This window comes from Nesoenas mayeri, assembly GCF_963082525.1.
Source record: "Nesoenas mayeri genome assembly, chromosome: 11".
Classification (NCBI taxonomy): Eukaryota; Metazoa; Chordata; class Aves; order Columbiformes; family Columbidae; genus Nesoenas; species Nesoenas mayeri.
In genome coordinates, this window is record NC_137563.1 from 15,742,882 (window position 1) to 15,765,201 (window position 22,320).

The following is a 22,320-nucleotide window of genomic DNA, read 5'->3' on the forward strand; positions in this document are numbered from 1 at the left end:
CTGGCCTTGAGTACAAGCAGCCAAACCTGTGGGAGCTAGGATGGGGTTACAGAGCCTATTGGTGCACACAAGGCCATAAAAATATTACAGTAGTTAACTTTCTCCATGTAAATGTGTATAGGGTGACATCTTAGAGCTTGATAATGCCTTGTTTATGGTATGATAGTTAGAATTGGAATATATAAAGAAAGAATGGATGGTAAGTAACCAAACTCTTGTTACTGGCTCTCTGAGGCAAGCTGTAGATGCATATCATTTACATCCAAAGAAGATCTAGGCATAAAATTATGGTTAGGTCACTACTGGATGCAGGCTTTTGCTATTTTTGACAAATACTAAAAGAGGTATTAAGGATACAGCTTCTTTATTTCCACAATCCCTTCTCTGGATGAGTACAACATGTTCCATTAAATAAAGGAAGAGCTTATTCCCCTTCCAGTAGCGTGATCTCAGTATTCTCCTCTCTTGGTTCAGAATACAGAAAGAATTACTGCAAAGTGCTGCTAATAAATCCGTGTCTGCACTGACTCCTAGAGTCACAAATAAAACAATCTCTCTTTGCAGGGTAGAAAAAAATGCAATGATGAAGCTATGAGAAGTGATTGGATAGCAATAAGTCAATAGATAATGAAGTCTCAACATGTGACAGATGGTTGTGTTTACCTTCAAGAAATCTTAGAATACTTTAAAAGTTCAGGTAGATGAGTTATCTGTTCCACATTAGAAGTTTCTACCTAAACAAGTGTTGTCTTTCAGATGTAACACAAAAAAAACCCCCACAGACGTGCTTAATACTATGAAGTTCCTTGAACAAAGGTGTTCTCCAGTATTTCATTATTTTCTGCTAAAACGTCTATGATTCTTCAGTGAGTTATCTCTAATGCTTGTTATGAAAGGAATGATATATTTTAAAGGATTAAATTCGAAGCAATCCTTTCTTATTTCCTGCCCAGCTTTCTCAGAAATGGATGGTCGTTATGTTGGATGTCTAGCACTTCCAATTTTTTAAGTACTGGAAATAGTAAATGAAAGTAGGGAAAAGCAGAGGTATATTCATAACAAGTAATCTGCAGTGCAGTATCACGTTTTGTGCTCAAGATGAAATCTGTCTGAACTGAGCTGTAGCATTATTTTTTTCTTTGTATTCTCCATGTTTAATTTCACTGCATGTTGCAGTTGAAAGAATTGAAATGCAGGCACATAGTTTTGGTGATACTGCTTAATATACTTTGTGAAATCCTCCTTCCAACTTTTATGCAACAGAAAAATTCTGAGAAATGTTGATTTCTAGTCACCAGTGAAACTGAGGTACAGAAAACTGGACAAGAGAAAATAACTTCTTTTATTTTTCTGTTGGATTTTAATGGATCATAGAGGGTGAACTTTTCTAAGAACTTCTGCATCTTTTTGCTGATAATATTTCAACCTAGAGCAAATTTTTATTTCAGTGATACACCTCAAACTTTCTTAAGATCTACCAAAGGAAAAAAAATCCCCCAAATCTTCAAAAGTAAGGTACTGCAGAACAGGATGTTTAAGAAGCAGTAAATTACTTGCCCAATACCTTTTTAGTCTTCTATTTGTCATTCAAATTCAGTAGAGAGAAAGCAGGCCTCACATGCCTTCACTGGATTGCAACCCTAGTTTGTCAGTCTCCATGGTCTGGAGAAAGGATGTTTATGTGTTACTCAAGCTTTTTCCTGTTTCCAGAGTTGTAAAAACTGGAGACAGACTTCAAAGAAGTTATAACTCCACAGAGAAAATGACAAGCTTATGTGTCTGAATGAAGTTCTCTCAGTGAATTGATCCTGGAAACATTCTATTGAAAAAAAGACTGAATAAGTCTTTTTAAGGACAGGAGAATAGTTAAATAAACATGCGAAAGTTGCCTGCAGTTTCTCAAATATGTTTAGGACTGGTAGTCTTTCAGTGTCTGTTTTTATTAATGATCAGTTTCACTTCAGCGGCAGCAGACAGGGATAAAACAATTGAAGTTAATGAGGGATGAATTAAGTATTCGAAAGTGTGCTGAATGTAGTAACAATAGCTAGACTATTTTCAACTTAGATTTAATAAGCTATTTTGTTGAATTTCAGCACTGTTAGTATTTTCAAAGTATTTTTTAAAGATACTTTGAGAGAGCATTTCCCTGATAAAAAGCAGATTGGTAGAAGTTTCTTTACCATGTATTCAATAGATAAATTATCTTTGGAAATATAAGAATCTGAAGACTACTACACGGAAAGGTATTCTGTGGTTATGAAATCATTCTGTCAGACTACAGCTTCTTTTGTTCCCCATCATCAAATAGTTAGTTATTGAATGAGTGCTGAAGAAATAAAAAGACTTATTTAGCATAACAATATGCAGAGTTTGAAAAATGAAGTTGTCTTTTCATAGAAAACTCTTTCTTAAAGACAAGCATTTCCAAAATGCATTTCAGCAACATTCATTATCTACAAAATACATTGTAATAATTTTCTACCTACAAAACTAAAAGATTCTAATGAGCAAAAATTACATGGAAAGGTAAGTTCTGGTTGTAAAACGTGGGCAGATTTAAAGTGTGTTTTAGAGGATATCTGTGTCAATGTAACTTTTCTAGGTAAGGTGCATAGTACTATGTTTTACAATTTAATTTTCTTTTTATCCTTTCCTGCTTGAAATAAAAATTGCAGTTGGTGGGCAGAAGTTATATGTGAGACTTTTTCAACGCAAGCTGAACTGGTTAAAGGTGAACAAAATAGAGTATGGAGAGATAAGTACGGATTTGTCACCAATAATTGAGGAACTGTCTGAAGCCAGATTTCTGCAAACAGGTATGGCCAGCATTAATAGCATTAATAGCCAATGCTGCAGGTGCTTGCTTCCAGTCTTGTTTGTGGCCATGTACTGTGGTTGGATCTCAGATATAAATTGTAGTCTTGTCTCTAGTCTTATGTCTGACTCATCTCTTAGGCCAACCCTAGGCCTGATTGATCATCATGCTTTTTCTGGGGCTGCCAGTGTAATCTCTGCTCATTCTGTTCACTGATGGTGGGACGGCACCAGGGTTGGTGAGGACACCACTAGTGCTGTGGTCACTCTTGACTCCTGGCTCATTCCCCTTTGTTCAGCAGCTCTGCTCTTGCTGCTCCCTGGTGCCACTTTTGTTTTTGTGTTACACAAAGTTTTAGTCATTAGGAAGACGAGTTTTTCTGAATAGCGTTTTTTGTAACTTGGCAGAATTGTGTTATATTTGCTTTTGTTTTGAAGTTTCAAAGTGCATTTTTTTCTGATTATTCCATTCCTTCAAACTGGACCTTTGAAGAGAAGAAATTTTGAGCTGAACCAGCTAGCATTAATAATATGTGCTTGAAGAATCTAAATCGTTGGATTAGTACTAGGTTGTATGAATGTACTATGCTTTGAGCTGCTGCTTGAGTGTATATGTATAGCACATAATGAATATATGTGGATCATTTTACATTTAGAATCGGAACTGGAAGAGCTGTGTGAAGGGTTGGATTTGCTTTCGGCCCCTGAGCTAAAAACATTGGCAAAGATCTTTCACTTGCCAAACCCAAATGGTCAGAAACAGCAACTTGTGGATGATTTTCTGAGGTTGGCAAAACAACGTTCAGTCTTCAGCAGGAGTCAGGCTGGTATTGGGACAGTGATTTTAAAAAGGTAACTCTGTTTATAGTTAAATTTTTCGGGTGAATCTAAGTTATGCTTCAAAGGACTCAGCATAGATGCGTTTTGAAGAAAGGAATGCATTTAGTAAATTTATGAGTAAAAAAGGGCAGCATTAAATTTTTATTCCCAGGGGGTCAAACAGAAGGGTAATTAGACTTTTTTTTTCCAGACTGCGTCATGCTTTTCAGCTGTGGGCATGATTATCTCCAAAGTTACTGAGAAAAAATTCTGAATTATTTAAAGCAAAAGCAGTGCAGAAAAAATGTCTATGGACATATAGGGAAAGTCATTGCCTATTAAAGCAACTATCTGGTGTGTGTTTGCTGGGTGAGCTCTTCTAGTAGAATTAGAGGAGAGCAATAATCTCTTTTTTTTGTGATTGACTTTGTACTTTAGCATAGAGCCTCCTTTTTGGCAATATTTTTAAAGGGAAAAGATTGTTTGCTTGACAGAGTGTTCTTTCCTGTGAGTTTTCTCACTGTGGCTATCACAGCTGATTTTGTGATAAGTAGGGATGTTTTAACTTAAAGAGTTGCAGTTGTTTCCTCCTTCTGATCCAGGTGTAGAAAAGTTTGGTATGAAAATACTTTGTATCACTTGAGATTTTATTTATTCTCTTTGATACTAAAACCAAAATTATTCTCATACTTCTTCAGTATATTTGAATTTTTGTAAGTGATGGTAAAAACCATTTGTTATAATCATTTTATTTGTCCGTCCAGGGTGAAGGACCTGGCTGGAAAAACTGTCAGGGTCTGTAAAGGCCCTCGGGCTGTCTTTTCTCGAATTCTGCTGCTGTTTTCACTGTCAGAGCCAGTGGAGGAAGAAGCTGGTGGTGCTGGCCAAGGCCAGCTTTTCACAGTCCTTATGGTAAACATGGGGCGTATGGTATTCCCCAGTTACACCATAAATAGGAAAACACGGGTCTTCCAGGACAGAGAAGATCTTATCAGGTAGGGGGAGCTTTGGCAGTTTGGAAATCTCTTTATTTCTAGAAAAGCTTTACCGCAGTACTTGTGTAGGCAAGTAAGAATTCATCATGTAGAACTCCAAATGTAAATAGGTAGAAGTGCACTTCTGTAATGATTCCAAATGCATATTTGTATCCAGGTAGCACTTGTAATTCACAGTGCCTTGCATTTTTAACCAAAATAGCATATTTATTTGCTTCACTATAATCTGCTGATGAAAGTTGTTTCTTAATTTGCTGTGATGATTGAGTGGACTCTGAACAAATTAAAAAATACATTCTGTAGTTTATAAGCTATTTTAAACATAATGTACCCTGCTAGTGTAAACTCTGCTGATCCTACAAGACTAAGAATAAAGTTGGCTGCATGGTTCAATGTCTTGGGACACTAGGAGAGAGTTTTTAAAAGGTATTTTATGATTTCTTTTAACTATAAATACTTTTTGACCCTAATACAGTTATTATGGTTTGTTTTTTTCCGTTAGGTATGCAACTGCTGCTCATCTGTCAAATGATATAGCCACTGCAATGGTAAATGGGAACTGGGAAGAAGCAAATCATTTGTATATGTGTGCTAAAGAAACCTGGAACGAGCTGAAAAATCACTCCTCTTTGAGGTAGTAAACTGGAAACTAGCCTAGTGTTAATGTGAAACTCTTAAGTGTGTTATTTTACGTTTGTATCTTTTCCTTTTGAGGGAGGCTTATAGGCTAGCGATATTACTTAAACATGATAAATTTAGAAGCTTTCATGTTCTTCAAAGCTTTGAACTTCCTGGTTGTTTGTTTAGCTTTTAAGCAACTACATGAAAAAGCCTTTTTTATAAAACCTTGGGAATGAGTTGATAGGCACAGTAAAGCAGTAAAACATTTCTGTTCTATGTCCAGTGTGGGAGAACAAGAGCTTTATTTTTCCACTGTCATAGTTTGTTTTTATGGCTTTCAGACAAATAGCAATAAGCAAAATTTAAAATTCACTGTGAACAAAAGAATGTTGCAAAAGTTATGGTAAAGCATACTGAGTTATTAATCTCTTCAAACTTCCAAGTGGGTGTCATTCAGGAAATGTTAACTAAAGATCTGAGAACTGAAGTAACGTGTATTTTTTTGAAGTACTGTTCATCAATTTTCCTTTCAATCCTTTGTTTTCTGGCTTAATGATACACTGAAAGTTAAAGCCTTATGTTTGGCATTATATTCATTTTTGTGGCAACTGATTTAAAGTAGTGTTCACAGAGGGTCATTTGGAGGTCTATTCCATTTCACACTGAAGACAGCGGAAAAACCTATTTTTATGTCAAGAAGACAATCAAAAGACTGTCTTGAAACATAGAGGTGCCTACCTAAAGGGTGTTAGTCTTTTATGGCATGAAATGCCTGTTCTAGCCTTTGTCTTTTGTTCAGCTGTGTTTCTAAAGTTAACTGTCTGAATTACGAGAAGAAGATGGCAGTAATAAAACGTGATGTAATAAATTATTGTTTTGCATCTGATGTAAAACTAATTAACTAATAATTCCACTGCTGAAACCAAAATGTGCTGTGCAAGTGCAGCTTGCAGCTGCTGCCTCAGCTAAACTCTTCCTACATCTGGGTTCTTGACTATGCAGCTGGAATAGCCATTTCAGTTCAGTTTTGATCTAGAAGGAATTTAAATTTTGTAAATGCTTTAGGTGTAAGTATTCTTAGTAAGAGAATTTTAAGAATTTTGAAACGCCATCATTAAATTGATCTGAGCTGCTCTTATCTTTCAGCTATCACAGAGTTCTACCTGAGTATCTGCGACGTTTCACAGTTGGCTGGGTGTATACAAGAATACTTTCTCACGGTGTTGAAATTTTGCAGAGACTTCACATGTATGAGGTAAAGTGGTGAATAGGAATATGTGTTTAATGTAGCATTGTACATCAATTTATATTTCTTATGTGGCTGGAAAATTGTTATAATGTTTGCTAGGACTTGCTACAGTTCTCTTAGCAGGTTACTTTGAAGGAAAAACAGCCTTTTTTTTTCTTGCTGCTTTAAGAAAGTTTTAAATGGTTTTGATTTCTGCTTATGCTTTAGAGATTTACTATATGTAATATAGCGTAAGACTGTTGCCAAGACATTATTTAAAGATAGCTGTTTTTCACTGGATTTGGTTATTGCTTTTAAATAAGAAAATCTTGGGAAAAAAAGTCTGCTACAAAATCCCTCCCTCTTCACCTTAGGAGCTAACGTCTCTAAAGTCCTCTGATTTATACGTTAAAGCAAACCAGGTTATTCTGAAAAAGACTTTGCCTCTGCAAAAAAGGCAACAAGTAACATTCAGGTCTTTTTCATATACAATAAGGGATACAGAAAGGGCAAAAATATTGTATTTTTGGCAACTAACCTTTTGAGTTTACATGAAAATATTTCAGTTTTAGTATTTTCAAGATATATCCACGCACCTGAGTGCATTGGGTGCTGGAGTAATAACGGGTTTTGAATTGTGCAAAGTTTTAGAGTACCCAGTATTTAGAGCGGAAGTGGCAAGCTAATTATATAATGAAAATTCAGCTTGTTTTTTAACTCAATTAATAATGATCCAATCCTGTCGCTGCAGGAAGCCGTGCAGGAGCTGCAGACTCTTCTGTCTCAGGATGTGTATTGTACTGACAGCAGAGGGCGATGGTGGGATCGCCTGGCTCTGAATTTACATCAGCACTTGAAAAACACTAAGAAGGTATCTTCACAACTGCGTGCTGTAAAGCTGCAGACACTGCGATTGTTGTCTGAAAACATTAAAAAAAAAATTCATATGAGGAGAACAATGGGGTAGGATCTCTTGAAAATGCAGCTATTGGTAGGAATCCCAAGGATAGGCAATCAATTTTTCCTAAGACATTGAATATTGAGTGTACTGTCATCCTTAGTTGGCCTGCTTTTTTTCTGTTGCGTAGAAGAACACTGTTAGGCATGAAGGATTGTGTGGAGTTATCAGGCAGCAGCTTCCTTGCTGTTCTGCCTTATAAATTTGCGTAATGGGTGAGATACGGAGAAATTTCTTGCAGTAAACACTTCTGCTTCTGCACCTGAGTCATGATGAGGCCATATCTGGAATGAAAAAAGAAACCAAACGTGATTAGAAGGAGGTTTTTTTAATGTTTTCGAACAAAAAGTAAGGAAAATAAGTCCTTGGCTAACTGTGGCCAGTGGGGTAAAGTTTGTTTACTATATCTGGACAAGTTTTGGTGTGGGGTTTCTACTGCAGGGGGTCAAGCAGTAGACCACCTCATTTCTAATTTGTTACTTCTGCACAGCTCTAGCAGGGTTATCTGTCCTTAATAGCAAATTTAAACTGTTTATATGGTCCTACAGGAGAAACTGTAATGGACCACCCTTAGACTGTTAAACAAGAACATTCATGGTTTTAGATAGCATGTATTATGGGCTATGCTTATCCTGGTGTGTTTAATTCTGTTAGGAAGGCAGAGGATGGGAGAAGAGGTTTTGAGGTAATCTTAGCTTTTGCTGAATCTTTTCCCTCTTCCCTTCCAGCAGGACACATACACCAGTAGGGTGTGTTTGTACAAGTAAAACAAATTATTTGTGTCGTGTGTAAACTTGCTGGTCTCAAGTCTGAATGATGCAGTTCAGGCTTTTAGAAACACTGTGTATATGCAAAGCAGTTTTTGAGTTTGCTGAGTGATTAGCTGGCATGTAGCTGAATGAGAGAAAAATAACCATATGGGAATGCAAGGATTGTGTGCAGGGATTATTGTAAATCTCTATAGAACTTTCTGGCACCTCTGGATAGATTTCTGCAGCAGAATACAAAGTAACCAGAGAAAACTGGAAGTTGCAGTACAGTTTGTGCCTTTGAATTCCTTGTGAGCCAGCACCAGCTTTTCACAGATTTTCTTTTGAAGAGTCACAAGGCATAGAAGCCACTGTCTAACTCATTTTAGGGCTCAAATTCAGTTCCATGAATTTTCTATGCAAGAAACAGCAGATGGTAGTTGTATCAGCTGCTGGTTTTGAGGATTTGTAGGTACAGTAGATTATGTCCTTTTTCCCTGTCTGTTAACATATAAAAAAGTAATATTGTCCATGATTGAAAATGAAACTCTGTAGGACTGTTTAGGTCCCAGTGAAGTGTGGGCAGGCTGAAAATCAACTTGTAGCTAAGAGACAAAGTAGACCAATCTAATTAAACACATCTAAGATAGCTGACCAATTTGGCAATGAAAAGTAGAAATAAAAAGAAGTTTTAAGTTCAGGAACAGTGGCAGCTGTAGAGTTATTTAAAATAAGCAGAGAATGACTTTTTTTTTCCTTGGTTTTGCTTCCTTATTTCACTAAGGCTATTGTGAATTGGGATTAAAATGCTGGTATTTTGTCTTGCATTTTAATTCTCAAAGTCTCTTAAGAGGGAATAATATCGTAGGCTGACAAGCATCTGCAGTTGTTTCTTCTACCCCCCATATCAAGCTTTTTCCAGATTCGGAATTAGAAGTTGTACAAAGGCAGGCTTAGTCTCAGTTCCTTATTTATAAATTGGGACAAAGTGCCTTCCTCAAATCACAGAAACTGTGTCAGATTTGAATAAATTTTTGGAGTCCATATGTAAGTCTGGATGTTCTTCAATGCAGTAGTGCATTGGTCTAAAATTTGTTCCGTATGTACATTCTTACACAAGTTATCAAGTTGTCCTTTTTTTTTTTTTTATTATGTGCTGCTAAGAAATTGGTTTAACAGTATTAAATTTGTGTACTTTAGAACCAACTCTTTTTTTCTGGTCACTTATGTAGAATTTACACGTCCTTAATCTTATTTTGATCAGCAGAAGTGGAGAGTCATTTCTTTTTAATGTACTCGTGCAAATTTGAACCCAGAAACCTGCTAGTGCAAAATATTACTCACTAGTTAGAGCTTCAATACATAAGTAAGAAAGATGGCCTTGTCTTACATGCTGTTTTCTACATTCCCATTTTTGTGCTCCTTAAATCAATTGGTCTTTTGGGCTCAGTAAGTACAGACAGATGTGCATAGGTCTTTCTAAATTACTGCTTGTTACCTTGCTCTTTGCTAGGCCATTGACTGCATTAGGAACGGGCTGGCAGACCCATTTGTACGCACTGGGCACCGTCTCGCTCTCTACCAGCGGGCCCTACGAATCAGAGACTCACCAAGCTGCAAGCAGTTCAGATGCCTGCTTGATGACCTGCCAGTCATAACTGTGGAGGATGTGACACACGTACGTAAAGTTGATGGTGGTTTCTGAGAAATAACATCTCATGAGGTCTTTTTTCTTCTGACAAGAAAAAAAGTCTGGGAGACTTGTTACTTGCTGTGCACAAGCCTCCGACTTACATGTGCTGCAGGAAAATAAATACAAATGAGTTTTAAAACAAAACTTGCAAACAAGTATTTCTACTTATTTAATAGCTTCTTAGCTGAAATCATTCAGCTGTACATGGATTTAATTTGCCCTACTTTACTGAATATGTTATGAATCCAATCAGCTATAAACTCCACTAATTTTCCAGCAGCGTTCTCAGAACCTTTCTGTCTGAAGTGTCTGATCAAATCAGTGCATTTCCTCTGATATCTTTAGGCCAAGCATTCTGTGTGTAAGAAAAACTAATAGTAACCTTAGCATGTTGTCAGTGTTGGATTAACGTCTAAAAAACATAAGGGTTTTTTTTTAGTAACCTTTGGCAGTTCTGCACTCTGTGTACTATGCAGTAGGATGCACTTGCATCATATTGGAATGTTGTTTTTTTTAACTCATTCTTTTCCCTGCTGTTGTAAAGATAATTGTATCTGGGCAAAGTCAAAACAGAGCCTCACTTTTTCTCTCAGCCTTGTCACTGCGTATCTCCCTACATCCCTTCTTTTTCTCAGTCCAGAATCAGTCTCCTCAGTCATCTGTAATTTTTCTTCCTGGTCCTGCATATAGGAAAACTACATTACCATCTGCTCAGCATTTTTGCTAGACACTTTTTCTGAAAAATTTTCCAGTTTATAAAAGCTAAACAGAATGATTTCAAGGGAATGGCAGGTTACATTTTATTTGGTTGATTTTTGGAAACAAGTCTAGTTCTGATTTTAAGAAAACTGAAAAGGAGGAGCGTGTGTTTTAGGAGAAATTCAAATACCTATGCTAAGCTTTTTAAATGTGATGCTGGAAAGGTAACTAGTTCTTTTAATATGTTCAGGTTACAATCAAAGGAAAGATGTGTCCTCAGATGGGAATGGGAAAATCTGTATTTCTAATGGAGGATATTGGTGACGAAGAAGGAGGTGAAGACTTCAGTGTATCCACAGTCATGTGCTCAGTGGAGGAGCTGGCACTAACTCATTACAGGCAGAATGGTTTTGATCAAGGTAACAGTTACTTCCTTATTTTTTGTGGTACAGTAAAACAACTGTGAAATTAAATAATCCATTTACTAGGGAGTTTAGTTAATAGACCAGTTTTAGCTGATTCATTTTTCCAGTTTTTAATCTGATTTTATTTCCTTCCCAAATGGCTCTAATATGTAATTTCCCTACCAAAATGCTCTGATATGTATTTTCCATATGAGCTGCTTCTTGCCCTTTAGTTATTTGCTGCCTTGATATACCTAAAGTGGTTTTGATATGTGTTAGGAAAAAAAACGATGTTTCTTCTTTATCTCTGCAGAAAATCACTTAATTTGCCTTTCTTATCAGTGAATGGCTAGGCTTTAATTTTTGAGTGGTAAGATGCTAGCCCTGTCTTTTAAGGGAGCATCATTAAGGAAAGGTAAACGTCCATTGATTTTTTTAGTACGGGATAAAGATGAAAACAGTATATAGCATAGCGAGACACTTGGCAACTTCTTCTGAAAAGGCTTATTTTTGAGCCAGGAGAGCGACCCCCACTGACAGTGCACGGTAGGTGAATTCCCTTCCCTGAATTGTCATCGTCAGTAATAACACAGGGAGGGGAGTGTTTCCAAAATAGCTGTTTTCGGAGACTGGTTGAGCATTGGTCTGCTGGTGAGTGACAGATTTTGGATCATTTTTCTTCAGGTTAGTGGTTTTTTGTTGTGTTTTTTTTTCTTCCTTTCCCCTCCCCATCACATTAAATTGTCCTTATCTCAACCCGAAGGCTGTGGTTTTGTTTGTTTGGTTTTCTTCCTCCCTTTTGCCCTTCAGGTTGTCTCCCCCAGCCCACTGGGGCAGGAGGGATCAACAAGTGACCAGGGCCGGGCAGACTGATCTGCCACAATTTCATTGTATATATAAAAATATGCATGTGTGCACATATATGTGTGTGTGTATATATCTATAGATATATATATACCTATACATATACGTATGTGTACATACATGTATGTATACATAAATATAATGCATGCATGTGTATGTACGTGGGTGTATACATATTATACCCTTTGTGGGCTGGAATAAAAGCAATTTAATAAGTGACAGGGATTTAAAAAAAAAAAGACGCAAAGCCAATCACTCACCACCAGCAGACCAATGCTCAGCCAGTGTTATAAAAAAATGTAGTATATTACTAGAAAGATGTTTATATATGTGTTAAAAATGGTTTATATTACATGCAGCCATACATGTGTACATACACATATATACATATGTGCGTGTATACATACATGTATGTGTATATGTAGTCTGTAATGTAATTGAATTTTTTTTTATATATATATATATATATGTATATACACACACAGATTTTTGTTACTAATATATTGAATTTTTAGTATACTGGCTGGGAATAGGTCTGCTGCTGGTGAGCTATTGCCTTTTGCACCACATATATATGTGTACATGTATGGCTCCATATACATATATATATGTATACTTGTATGTGTGTATTTATGTGTATATGTATAATATAAAACCTTTTAATATTTAAACATTTTGTTATTAATGTATTATTTTTCAGTGTGATTTTTTTATATTGTGTATTAAAAATTGTTAAAGTTAGAACAGTAAATCTTATTTGCGACAGGGCATAGTACTTTAATCCCACACTGTAAATGAAGGCCACTATCCTGGAAATAGAAAGCATTAGCAAATTGTGGAAGTAATCAACTGCATTTATGACTTGATGCTGTAATGTTAGTATATACTGACTTCAGCTGTTTATAAACCTGAACAGAGCACGTTTCTGGTTTGGATCATGATGAGACTTCTTCATATGAGACTGCTGTATAAATTAATGTTTCATTAAATTTTGTCCTTTAGGTATTCATGGTGAAGGCTCAACATTTATTACGCTGTATGGTATTCTAATGTGGGATATAATTTTCATGGATGACATACCTGACGTTTTCAGAAATTCCTATCAGGTAGTTATGAAAGGCTTTCTTTAGTTAATTTCTTTACTCATTGCTGCAGACTCTGTGTTAAAACCTTACTTGGGATTACATTAACATTTTATTCGGAGGGACTTTCCAGACAGATCTTGGTGCTTGCTTGGTTTTATTATTTGTTATATTTGGCTTGTTACTAAGGGGCTCCTTGGTAAGTAATTGCCATGTAAGTCAGGATTGACTATCAGATAGGGTGGGATTCAGCTGGCTAAAGGCTGAATAAATCTGAACTCACAGGTCAAAGTTTCCTTTATAGTCAGTGGAAGAATACTGCTATACCATAGCAGTGTATGCAGCACTGGCTCTTAAAATATATGCAAATATTTTCCCATTTAATAAAGGTTTATGTGGTGGACATGTTCAAGTTAAATTGACTCAATATTTGAGTGAATTTGACTTGAGATAAATAAAATACAATGCAGGGCATTCTCATTCTTTTGGAATCGCTGCTTTGCTGGCAGCTCCTCAGAGCTGTATTTACCTTTTTATACAGACATTCCCCCTGGATTTATACACTGACAGCTTCTATGAGAACAGGAGGGATGTCATTGAGGCCAGACTCCAGCAGCTTCACACGGCTTCCGCAGAGACGCTGGCAAAGTTGATTGCTGACACCTGGACCACTCAGGAGGGAAAAGCAGCAGCACTGGTTAGCTGGGGGCGTTTTATTTCCCTCCAGCAAGTCCAGGTAAGCAACTGTTGTCCAGAGTGAGCAGGCAGTTTGATGAGGCTTGCTGTTCAACTGCACATGGCCAATTGCACTGAGCCAAGACTGCTGGCGAGTGTGGGAGGGAGGAATGGGTTGCGGACCCCACACTGTTCTGCCTAGTCCCAAGTACTGTTATGCTTTTCTGATATGGTCACTTCTCCTGCAAAAGTAGTTAGGAACACGGTTGGCTACATCTACCTAAATTCCTCATTACACGTTACTAAACAAAAAGCTGAGATGAGCTATAGAATATTCTTGTGAGAGCTGGGAAATGGCTGTACAGGAAATTGAAAAAAAAAGGGAAAAAACAACAGGACAACAAAAGGTGCTAACTAACTGCTAAAACTTCTCTTCCAGAGCCTTGCCACTTGCCTTGGAGGAGTGTTTCTGAGCGGTGTTTTTAGGCGACTTTCCAAAGACCTGCGCCATTGCAGAGGGGGACTTCCTGACCTGGTTGTGTGGCGTACTGACACTCATCACTTCAAGGTATGTTGGGAGATCATGGAAATAGTCAGTGCTGAGCTGATCCTGCCCTTAGGTGTAAAACCTTCCAGCTGTCAGCCCGTACAAACTGTATTTTCCTGTTGTGCTGGAGTTAAACCTGCTGCTCACTGGCCCAGCAGCTATGGCAAGTAGTGGTTGATGGTTTATCTGCTATTCCATCACATTTTGCTGTAGCTTTAACGGGCATAATGAGAAACAGCAAGAGGTGGCAAGGTGGTAGTGGTGGAGTTGCTCTTTATGTGGGAGACCAAATACAATGTATTGAGTATTGTCCAGGCATGGATGAGGGGCGAGTTGAGAGTCTATGGGTGAAGATTAAGGGGCAGGCTGGCAAGGGTGATACTGTTGTGGGTGTCTATTATAGGCTACCAGATCAGGGTGAGGAAGTTGATGAGGCCTCTACAGACAGCTGAGAGCAGCCTCACAGTCACAGGCCGTGGTTGTGGTGGGGGATTTTAAGTTCCCTGATGTTTGTTGGAAGGACTACTTGGCCAGCCAGCCCCAGTTTCTTGATAACTTTCTGATGCAAAGGGTGGAGGAGCCGACTAGAAGAGGTGCACTGCTGGACCTCATCCTCACTAACAAGGAGGGTCTGGTAGAAGCAGTAAAGGTTGAGGGCTGCCTTGGTTGCAGTGACCATGAGATGGTGGCGTTCAGGATCTCATGTGGCAGGAGCAGGATAGCAAGCACAATTGCAACCTTGGACTTCAGCAGGGCAAACTTTGGCCTTTTCAGGCAATTGCTGGGGGAAATCCCACAGGCAAGGCCGCTTGAAGGTAAAGGGTCCCAAGATAGTTGGTCAGTGTTCAGGGACTGTTTCTACCAGGCACAAGATCAGAGCATCCCGACACAGAGGAAGTCAAGGACGGGAGCCAGAAGACCTGCGTGGTTGAACAGGGAGCTGCTGGGTAAGCTCAAGTGGAAGAGGAGAGTGTATAGATCACAGGAGAAGGGGCTGGCCACTTGGGGAGGATATAAGGCTGTTGCCAGAGGGTGTAGGGAGGCAACTAGGAAAGCTAAGGCCTCCCTAGAATTAAACCTGGCAAGAGGGGTGAAGGACAACAGGAAGAGCTTTTTCAAATACGTGGCAGTTAAAACTAACACCAGAGGCAATGTAGGCCCACTGATGAACAAGGTGGGTGCCCCGGTGACAGAAGATACAGAGAAGGCAGAGTTACTGAATGCCTTCTTTGTCCCTGTCTACTCTGCCAGGGGCTGTTCTGAGGAGCCCCGTACCCCTGAGGCCCCAGAGGAAGGCAGGACAATGGAGGAGTTTGCCTCAGTTGATGAGGACTGGGTTAGGGAGCAATTAGGTAATCTGGACATCCATAAATCCACAGGTCTGGATGGAGTGGAGCATCTCCCTTATGAGGAAGGGCTGAGGGAGCTGGGGCTCTTAAGTTTGGAGGAGACTGAGGGGTGACCTTCTTAATGTTTATAAATATGTAAAGGGTGAGTGTCATGAGGATGGAGCCAGGCTCTTCTTGGTGACAACCAATGGTAGGACAAGGGGTAATGGGTTCAAACTGGAACACAAGAGGTTCCACTTAAGAAACTTCTTCTCAGTAAGGGTGACAGAACACTGGAACAGGCTGCCCAGAGGGGTTGTGGAGTCTCCTACTCTGGAGACATTCAAAACCCACCTGGATGCCTTCTGTGTAACCTCATCTGGGTGTTCCTGCTCCAGCAGGGGGATGAGATAGACTAGATGATCTTTTGAGGTCCCTTCCAATCCCTAACATTCTGTGATTCTGTGTATTGTTGTAGAACAGGTCTGTGGAGCTAGTAGTCTTTTAGTTCCTCCACAGGCACTTGACTGATCATCCGCATTTCTTTGTAGCTGGTGGAAGTGAAAGGTCCCAACGATCGCCTGTCCCAAAAGCAGATGATCTGGCTGAGTGAACTGAAGAAGCTGGGCGCGACAGTGGAAGTCTGTCACGTGCAAGCTGTGGGAGCCAAGAGTAAACGCCTCAGTTGACAACACAGGTCTTGATCGTGTGGGTAACCTAGGTAGTTTTTAAAGGAACTAGCATGATACACTATTGTCTGCTGCTTATTAAAAGTCATTTCTTCTAAAATTCTGGTTTCTTCGAACAACAAGGAGCTGGACACACCAAAAATCTCAAAAGTTAGAGTAGAATTTACTTAATGTAGAGTCACACAATCAAACAGCACCTTTTAATTGCAATAACCATAAAAAGCTGTTGTGCTGACCAGGCACATTTGCAAGGCCCTTGTGCACCAACCTGCAAAGCTTTTTGTACAAAGTGTTTGGTTTCTGGCTTACACCTCTCTCCACGGAGCAGCAGTTCAGCTATCCATCTACTTTGTTCAATGGCCATACAAACAGAAGACACTGTAATAGAATGTTGAAATAAGATCATTTGTACATTTTTTTATTAATTATCTTTCTACAGCCCAGTGTCCCTGCTTTTCTTGGAAAAAACACACCCCAGCACTATTTTTTTTTGTTAGAGAAAGCCAAAGAAAATGACCTGAAGTTCGCCGTGCAAAGGTATGAACTTTTATTTAGTCTAATTTACTTCACATTCACAACTCAGCATCAGGATTTTATAATCTTCCTGGCACTGCTACTTTACTCAGTAAATCATTATCAGGCACAAAGGGTTTCATTTCAGTTAAAATAGTGAACTCTAAACCATCACAGCAACAGCATTAGAAACCTACTGCCTAGAGCAATTTGAGGTACAGATTTCTGTCACTTATGTTAGAGGTAAATTTAAGATTTTTGTCCTTTGCTTAAATATATGTTAGATTTTTTTTGGTTTTAATGTCTCTCCATCCAAAAGTAAGCCAAAACCTTTGCCCCAGGTGCTACAATTTCATGAGAAACACAAGGCAGTTAACACCGAAGTGGTATTGCAGGCAGGTGCACATTAAAGTTGCGTGCAGGCCTGGGTATACACATACACCAACACACACTTCTCAATGCGTTTCTGGAATGGAAAAAAATTCCTTGATACATGGCAGTAAATGGTAAATAGAGCTGTACTACCATGATCACTAAGTCTACAGTAAGCTCCACCTCGCAGCAATTCATGACACTGCAGGTCATTTTAACCGTATCAACCAACGTTCCCTATTCCACCGTGTGGTTTACAGTGTAGTACAAAAGTCATGATATAACAGCCAGTAACAGCCAAAATAGTGCACGTTTTCTAGAAACAGACAAAAAAGAAGCTTCTTAGTAGTTTTTCTACTCTCGCAACACCAAAATGGCATTAACAGTATCTTGTTTTAAATGGTGAACAGAAGTTAAAATTTGCAAATGTGTACATATATATATATACACACACACACATATATACAGCTGTATGTCAGTATTCTGTACACAGACGTTAAAGATATGTACTCACACCCAAAATTGCTTTTGAAAGTTACTAAAGATGTTCAGAGCAGTCCCTACTGAGTATTGATAAGGCAACTGTGTAGACTGGAGAATACTTTAAAATTAACATTTAGTACCTGTCTTTCAAAAGTAAATTAAAAAAACTAGGATGTTTAACTGAAGAGGAAGAAACAACATCTGCAGGCACACATGCACAGACAGACAGACAGCAGCTGTCCAGGTTCTGCAGCAGGCAAGGCCGTGTGAGCACAGGGCAGCAGAACCTGGTCCCCTGGCCCGGGACGGGGGGGCAGCTCTTCCCTTCTCCCTGCAGGAGCAGCCCCAGCTCACCCCCGGCACAGCCTCTGCGTGCCCAACTCCCTGCTTCAGCTGGCTAATATTCCTTCCTACGTCTGTTTGGCAAAATAGATATTTAGACAGGTTTTGTTTATTATAAAGGCATATTATTTTTAACCCCCTCCCATGCTATACATATAAAATACAAAGACCATCTGCAGCATCTGTACACATCTTAGAAGTGAAATGTAAAAGTGTCTGAAATTTCCTTATAAAGACAATCCTGCTTAAATATAGTACCCTTTTTTTTCCCCCAAAGGGTACTAGCCTAAATTTTATTTCTTTTTTTAATTCCACCAGCTGCCTGTGTGGAGTAATTTATTTACACATTTTTGGTACCTTTAAACCAAAAAAGTAATACTTTTAAGGGAAAAAAACAAAGACGACAACACCATCATTTTAAAATTGGTACCAAAAGAAACTAAGCACACAGGTTGAGGTCTTTTAAGTCAAGTATCAGGCAGTAAAGCAGTAAGCTAATGAAAAACAAAAATCACAAAAGCAAACTAATACAAACACTTGAATAATGAACAAATTGGATGACTGCTCCAGCAAGCTTGTAAATAAAAACAACTAGTTTGTGGACCATTTAACATGTTCAGACCATCTTGCAGCATAATTAGGCAATTGAGGTGAATACATGTTTTTTCCTCACAAACAGTTGACCAGAACCACACAACACGCATGTACGTGTCCCCACGCAGACGCACATGTGCACATGCACGCACACACACCACTCGGCCTCTTTGCATAAAAATAGGTTTTCAGGGGTCTGGTTAGTTAAAAAAAGAAGTCTGCACCCCTCATTAGCTCACCTTTGCAATGGAACTGCCCACTTATCCCACCAAACCAAACACAGGGAAGAAAGCAGTGTACCCAGCACCCCCAACAGCTCTGCCCAGCAGGTAGTTCTTAGTCTGGAAAAACAGAGTCCTGTATGCACTGGACATCTAGCACCAACCTTGCACCTATAAGGCCACTCCAGATGCAAATTCTCTACAAGAAATACTTAAGCAATCTTAAACATCCAAAATCCACATGGTGAGTTGGGCTGTGCTGAATACCAGTTTGGTTTTACAAACAACTGAAGAGCTCCAAATCCTATCCCTCCCTGCCTTTTAAAAAACTGTATTATACTGTGTTTTATCATCATACAACTTTTTCTCCCCCCCTCACTAAGTGAGATGAGCTTCTAGTCTATCATGTAAGGCCTTTGGTGCCTTAACTTTGAGTCAGCACCTGAAGAGAGGTCAGCTGCATCAGAGTAACCTTGCTACTGTTTCCTCCCAATTAAAGGCACTTCTAAAGCTACTACGATACAATATTGACAGTAAACGTTTTAAGGTTAACAGTGCATTGTCCTGAAACTGGTTCACGCTCACGTCGAAGAGCACAAATCTAATTGTTAACAAACACATTTTGGGGAGAGAAAGAAAAAGGAATGCCCCCGCCAGATACACACAGGGTGATGAAGTCACAGATCATTAGTATGTATGTATGCATATATGTATTCTTCCTGAAGAGGCAATCTGATAAGAGAGTTTGTTCCGAGAATTCAGCTGTTGGTCTGTGTCCACTGCACCTAACTACTGTCATTTGCCAGGCGGTTTTGACACGAGTCACTTCAGTCACTGTCTGGGAAAAAGATATTTCAAGCAGAACCCTCATTAATGACCAGACCAAGCCTTTCAATTAGCTAATGTAATGCTCCATCGCATATAATGAGCCAAACCACAAAAATACAGAAGGAATTAGGGACCAGAAGGCCTAGTAGATGAGAACTACAAAATTGTGCGATTTGAAGCATGACTCGCTCTGCTTTTAAATATTTGTGCAAAACTTACGTAATGTTTGTATAGAAAAATTATTACAGCTTTCAATGCCGCATTTAGCTAGCAGTGTTAACTTAGAAAAGACAAAATGATATGCTGTATTCTCCCCAACCTTTAAACCGTCACATCGTCTCAGTCTTCATTTGCAAGCGTCTCAGTGGATAGCCAGATTTTGGCACCACTTAAAAATTTGCTTAAAGGCGTTCCCAGAATGCTCCGTCTGCACAGGTTCCCTACAGGAGAAAATGGGAATGAGGAGGAGAGAAAGTCAGGGGCCTCAGAGGTATCATTTAAATGACGCGCTCTGAAGTACATCCTGCTTTGATCCAGTTCCGAGCAGTTGCCTTGCACAGAAGAGTTGCTTTTGTGCTGCCGAAGGTTCCGGTTTAATGTGTCTACTTCATCTGCCAGCAAAGAAACTTTGTGGAAAGCAGTGATGAAGCCACCATGATTAATCTGGGCCTCAGGAACCCAGCGGAAGTAGCACAGTTTCCACAGTTTTATTTGTGTTCCAGAGATGCGGGGTAGAATTACGCCGTGCAAATCAACAGGCTTTGCAAACCAGTCTCTGAAGTACTGTTCCATACTGTTACTCTGACTCTCTGTTTGTTGTAAAAAGTCTGGTTTCAGTTTTAGTATCAGAGAGTTTCTTCTTGGAAGGAACTCCTGCTCACTGATGATTCCATTTTTTAATGCTGGGGGGACGCCTCGCAATGTGGAGCTGTAGTTTTTCTGCAGAAAAAAAAAACACTGTTAATTTTCAAGGTTTATGCTCATTCAAATAGCAGATTTCCCTGACCTGCTAGCATGCATCATCCAGAGAACATGATGTGACCTTTAAACAGTTCTGAGCTTCTGAGTCATTACTGTAGGGCTCACAGGGCAAAAAGTGTGGCCACCTGGGGCCTTTAAAAAGAAATACAAGTTTCCTAGACTTTCTAAAACAATGAATGATGAAATTAGTCAGTATTCACTGCAAAAACCTGACAACCCTGGGGGAAAAAGGAGGCATATCATCGCTTTTCCAGGGTTGAAATCATGCAAATGTTAGCAGTGAGCTCACCCGTATCAGGAAATGTCCTGGAGCACAAGGCTCAACAATTTACATCTGTACTTCTACAGAAAATAATTTCTTTAGGCTGGGAATCTAAGAGAATGAATGTTCCTGTTGCTGAGGCTGTAAAATGCTATGTAACAGTACATTTGTATGCATCAATGCCTTATGGTTAAGCACAGATTGCCATCACTGTAGTTACCTTTGAGCGTTTAAAACTTTTCACGGCTCCGTTGTGTACGCACGGCGCGCTCTTTCCAATATACAGAGGGTTGTGAAAGAGCAGGCGATCCCTGCTTGTAAACTGAAGAGACCAGTCCCAAACACAAGGAAATTTGAGGCCTTTCTCATCACCCAGCTGAATATTTTTGCTTATGGCAAATTCCTGCAACATTCAGACATATTAAAAATCAAACAGAACAAGCTTATTCACACATCTTAATTATAAATTAGTGCGTAACTGCTGGGCAAAGACGAGCAGCGATATCATTAAGAGGTGGTTGCAGATCGAAGCACCAGAGCAGCAAGACAGTCTGCTGCTGGAGAAACAGCTGCACCCTGGGTTTCATGTGTGCGATGCACAGGCAGAACCAATGCTCACTTAGCAAAAATTACTTTTAAAAAATGGTTTTTGTTCTTTTACTCCTAAACCCCGTGAGCTGTTGCTTTTGAGAATACACTAATGGTTCCTCAGTGCTCCACTTCTCTGTAAGGTAGCTACCTACCACTTTAAAGGGAAAATATTTAACAAAATAACTAAGTTGTACTTTTATCAGCCATCGAATGTTTTCTACACACAGTTCTGATAAGCTCCAGTTCTCAAAAACAAATTTAGGTGTTCAGTTTTCTAAACGTCTTCATTGGGCATTAGTATTTGAACTTCGCACAGTCTTTTTCCAACTTTTTCAACAATGTAAACAATTATGTCAAGAGATTTCAAAGTTTGCCTGAAGTGTGAAATTCTGTTTCTTGCCTGTCATTCTACTTTATCAGTTCCAGATATAAATCTGTTTCCTAGAGGAGGACAAATAATCATCTACAATAACAATGCTTTTCTAGAAAATATAAAAAAGAAATTCAATAGACTTTCTTCTCGTATAGTTAGTTACCGTCTATGCAAACATCACCTGATCACATTCATCTGGGGAGCTGAATATTTTGCCCCAAACAAGAGTGTGACATTTGGAAAACCACAAAGGAATACCACTGAGCTGAGATGCTGATATTTCCAGACGAAAAAAGTAGGTGTAACACTTCATACTCACAGTGCTTTCCTTTACGCGCTGGTGAGGACAATTGAAAAGGAAGGTGCCAAACAAAGAGATACGTGCGCTGTCGTACAGTACGGTCAAGTACACTTCAGAAAACTCAAAGGCTGCTGGGTATTGTTCTAGCAGCTGCCAAACACAGTCAAGAAACATCAAGAACAAAGGAGACTGGGAAAAGAAACAGAGAATTATCGAAGTTGACATAAGCTTGTCCCAGCTCATACCAATTTCTTTGCAGTTAGTGCTCCATTAGAGTTTTTAGCTATAACT

At 39.1% G+C, this 22,320-nt stretch overlaps 2 protein-coding genes across 4 annotated transcripts in view; one reads left to right on the forward strand and one right to left on the reverse strand.

Moving 5' to 3' along the window:
- Positions 1-22,320, forward strand: part of FAN1 (FANCD2 and FANCI associated nuclease 1) — a gene marked incomplete at its 5' end in the record, with an annotated part of 32,854 nt that overhangs the window by 2,766 nt on the left and 7,768 nt on the right. The window contains 13 exons of one of the 2 annotated variants that reach the window (XR_013922653.1): positions 2,679-2,819; positions 3,474-3,669; positions 4,401-4,631; positions 5,134-5,265; positions 6,399-6,507; positions 7,232-7,351; positions 9,701-9,865; positions 10,830-10,998; positions 12,850-12,953; positions 13,471-13,665; positions 14,044-14,172; positions 16,031-16,187; positions 16,608-16,705. Coding sequence is in view for 1 of the 2 variants with exons in the window: in XM_080351579.1 (XP_080207705.1) it covers positions 2,679-2,819; positions 3,474-3,669; positions 4,401-4,631; positions 5,134-5,265; positions 6,399-6,507; positions 7,232-7,351; positions 9,701-9,865; positions 10,830-10,998; positions 12,850-12,953; positions 13,471-13,665; positions 14,044-14,172; positions 15,017-15,098; positions 16,031-16,092 (1,835 nt within the window). Of the gene's footprint in view, positions 1-2,678; positions 2,820-3,473; positions 3,670-4,400; positions 4,632-5,133; positions 5,266-6,398; positions 6,508-7,231; positions 7,352-9,700; positions 9,866-10,829; positions 10,999-12,849; positions 12,954-13,470; positions 13,666-14,043; positions 14,173-15,016; positions 15,099-16,030; positions 16,219-16,607; positions 16,706-22,320 lie in introns of those variants that run through there. The other variant, XM_080351579.1, reaches the window with a different exon arrangement.
- MTMR10 (myotubularin related protein 10) overlaps positions 16,333-22,320 on the reverse strand; it is a 37,915-nt gene continuing 31,927 nt past the window's right edge. Inside the window, exons 14-16 of one of the 2 annotated variants that reach the window (XM_080351580.1) lie at positions 22,048-22,218; positions 20,985-21,167; positions 16,333-20,460 (exon numbers count right to left, since the gene is read on the reverse strand). In XM_080351580.1, the coding sequence (XP_080207706.1) occupies positions 19,861-20,460; positions 20,985-21,167; positions 22,048-22,218 (954 nt within the window). In that variant the 3' untranslated portion in view covers positions 16,333-19,860. The remainder of the gene's footprint in view (positions 20,461-20,984; positions 21,168-22,047; positions 22,219-22,320) is intronic. The other variant, XM_080351581.1, reaches the window with a different exon arrangement.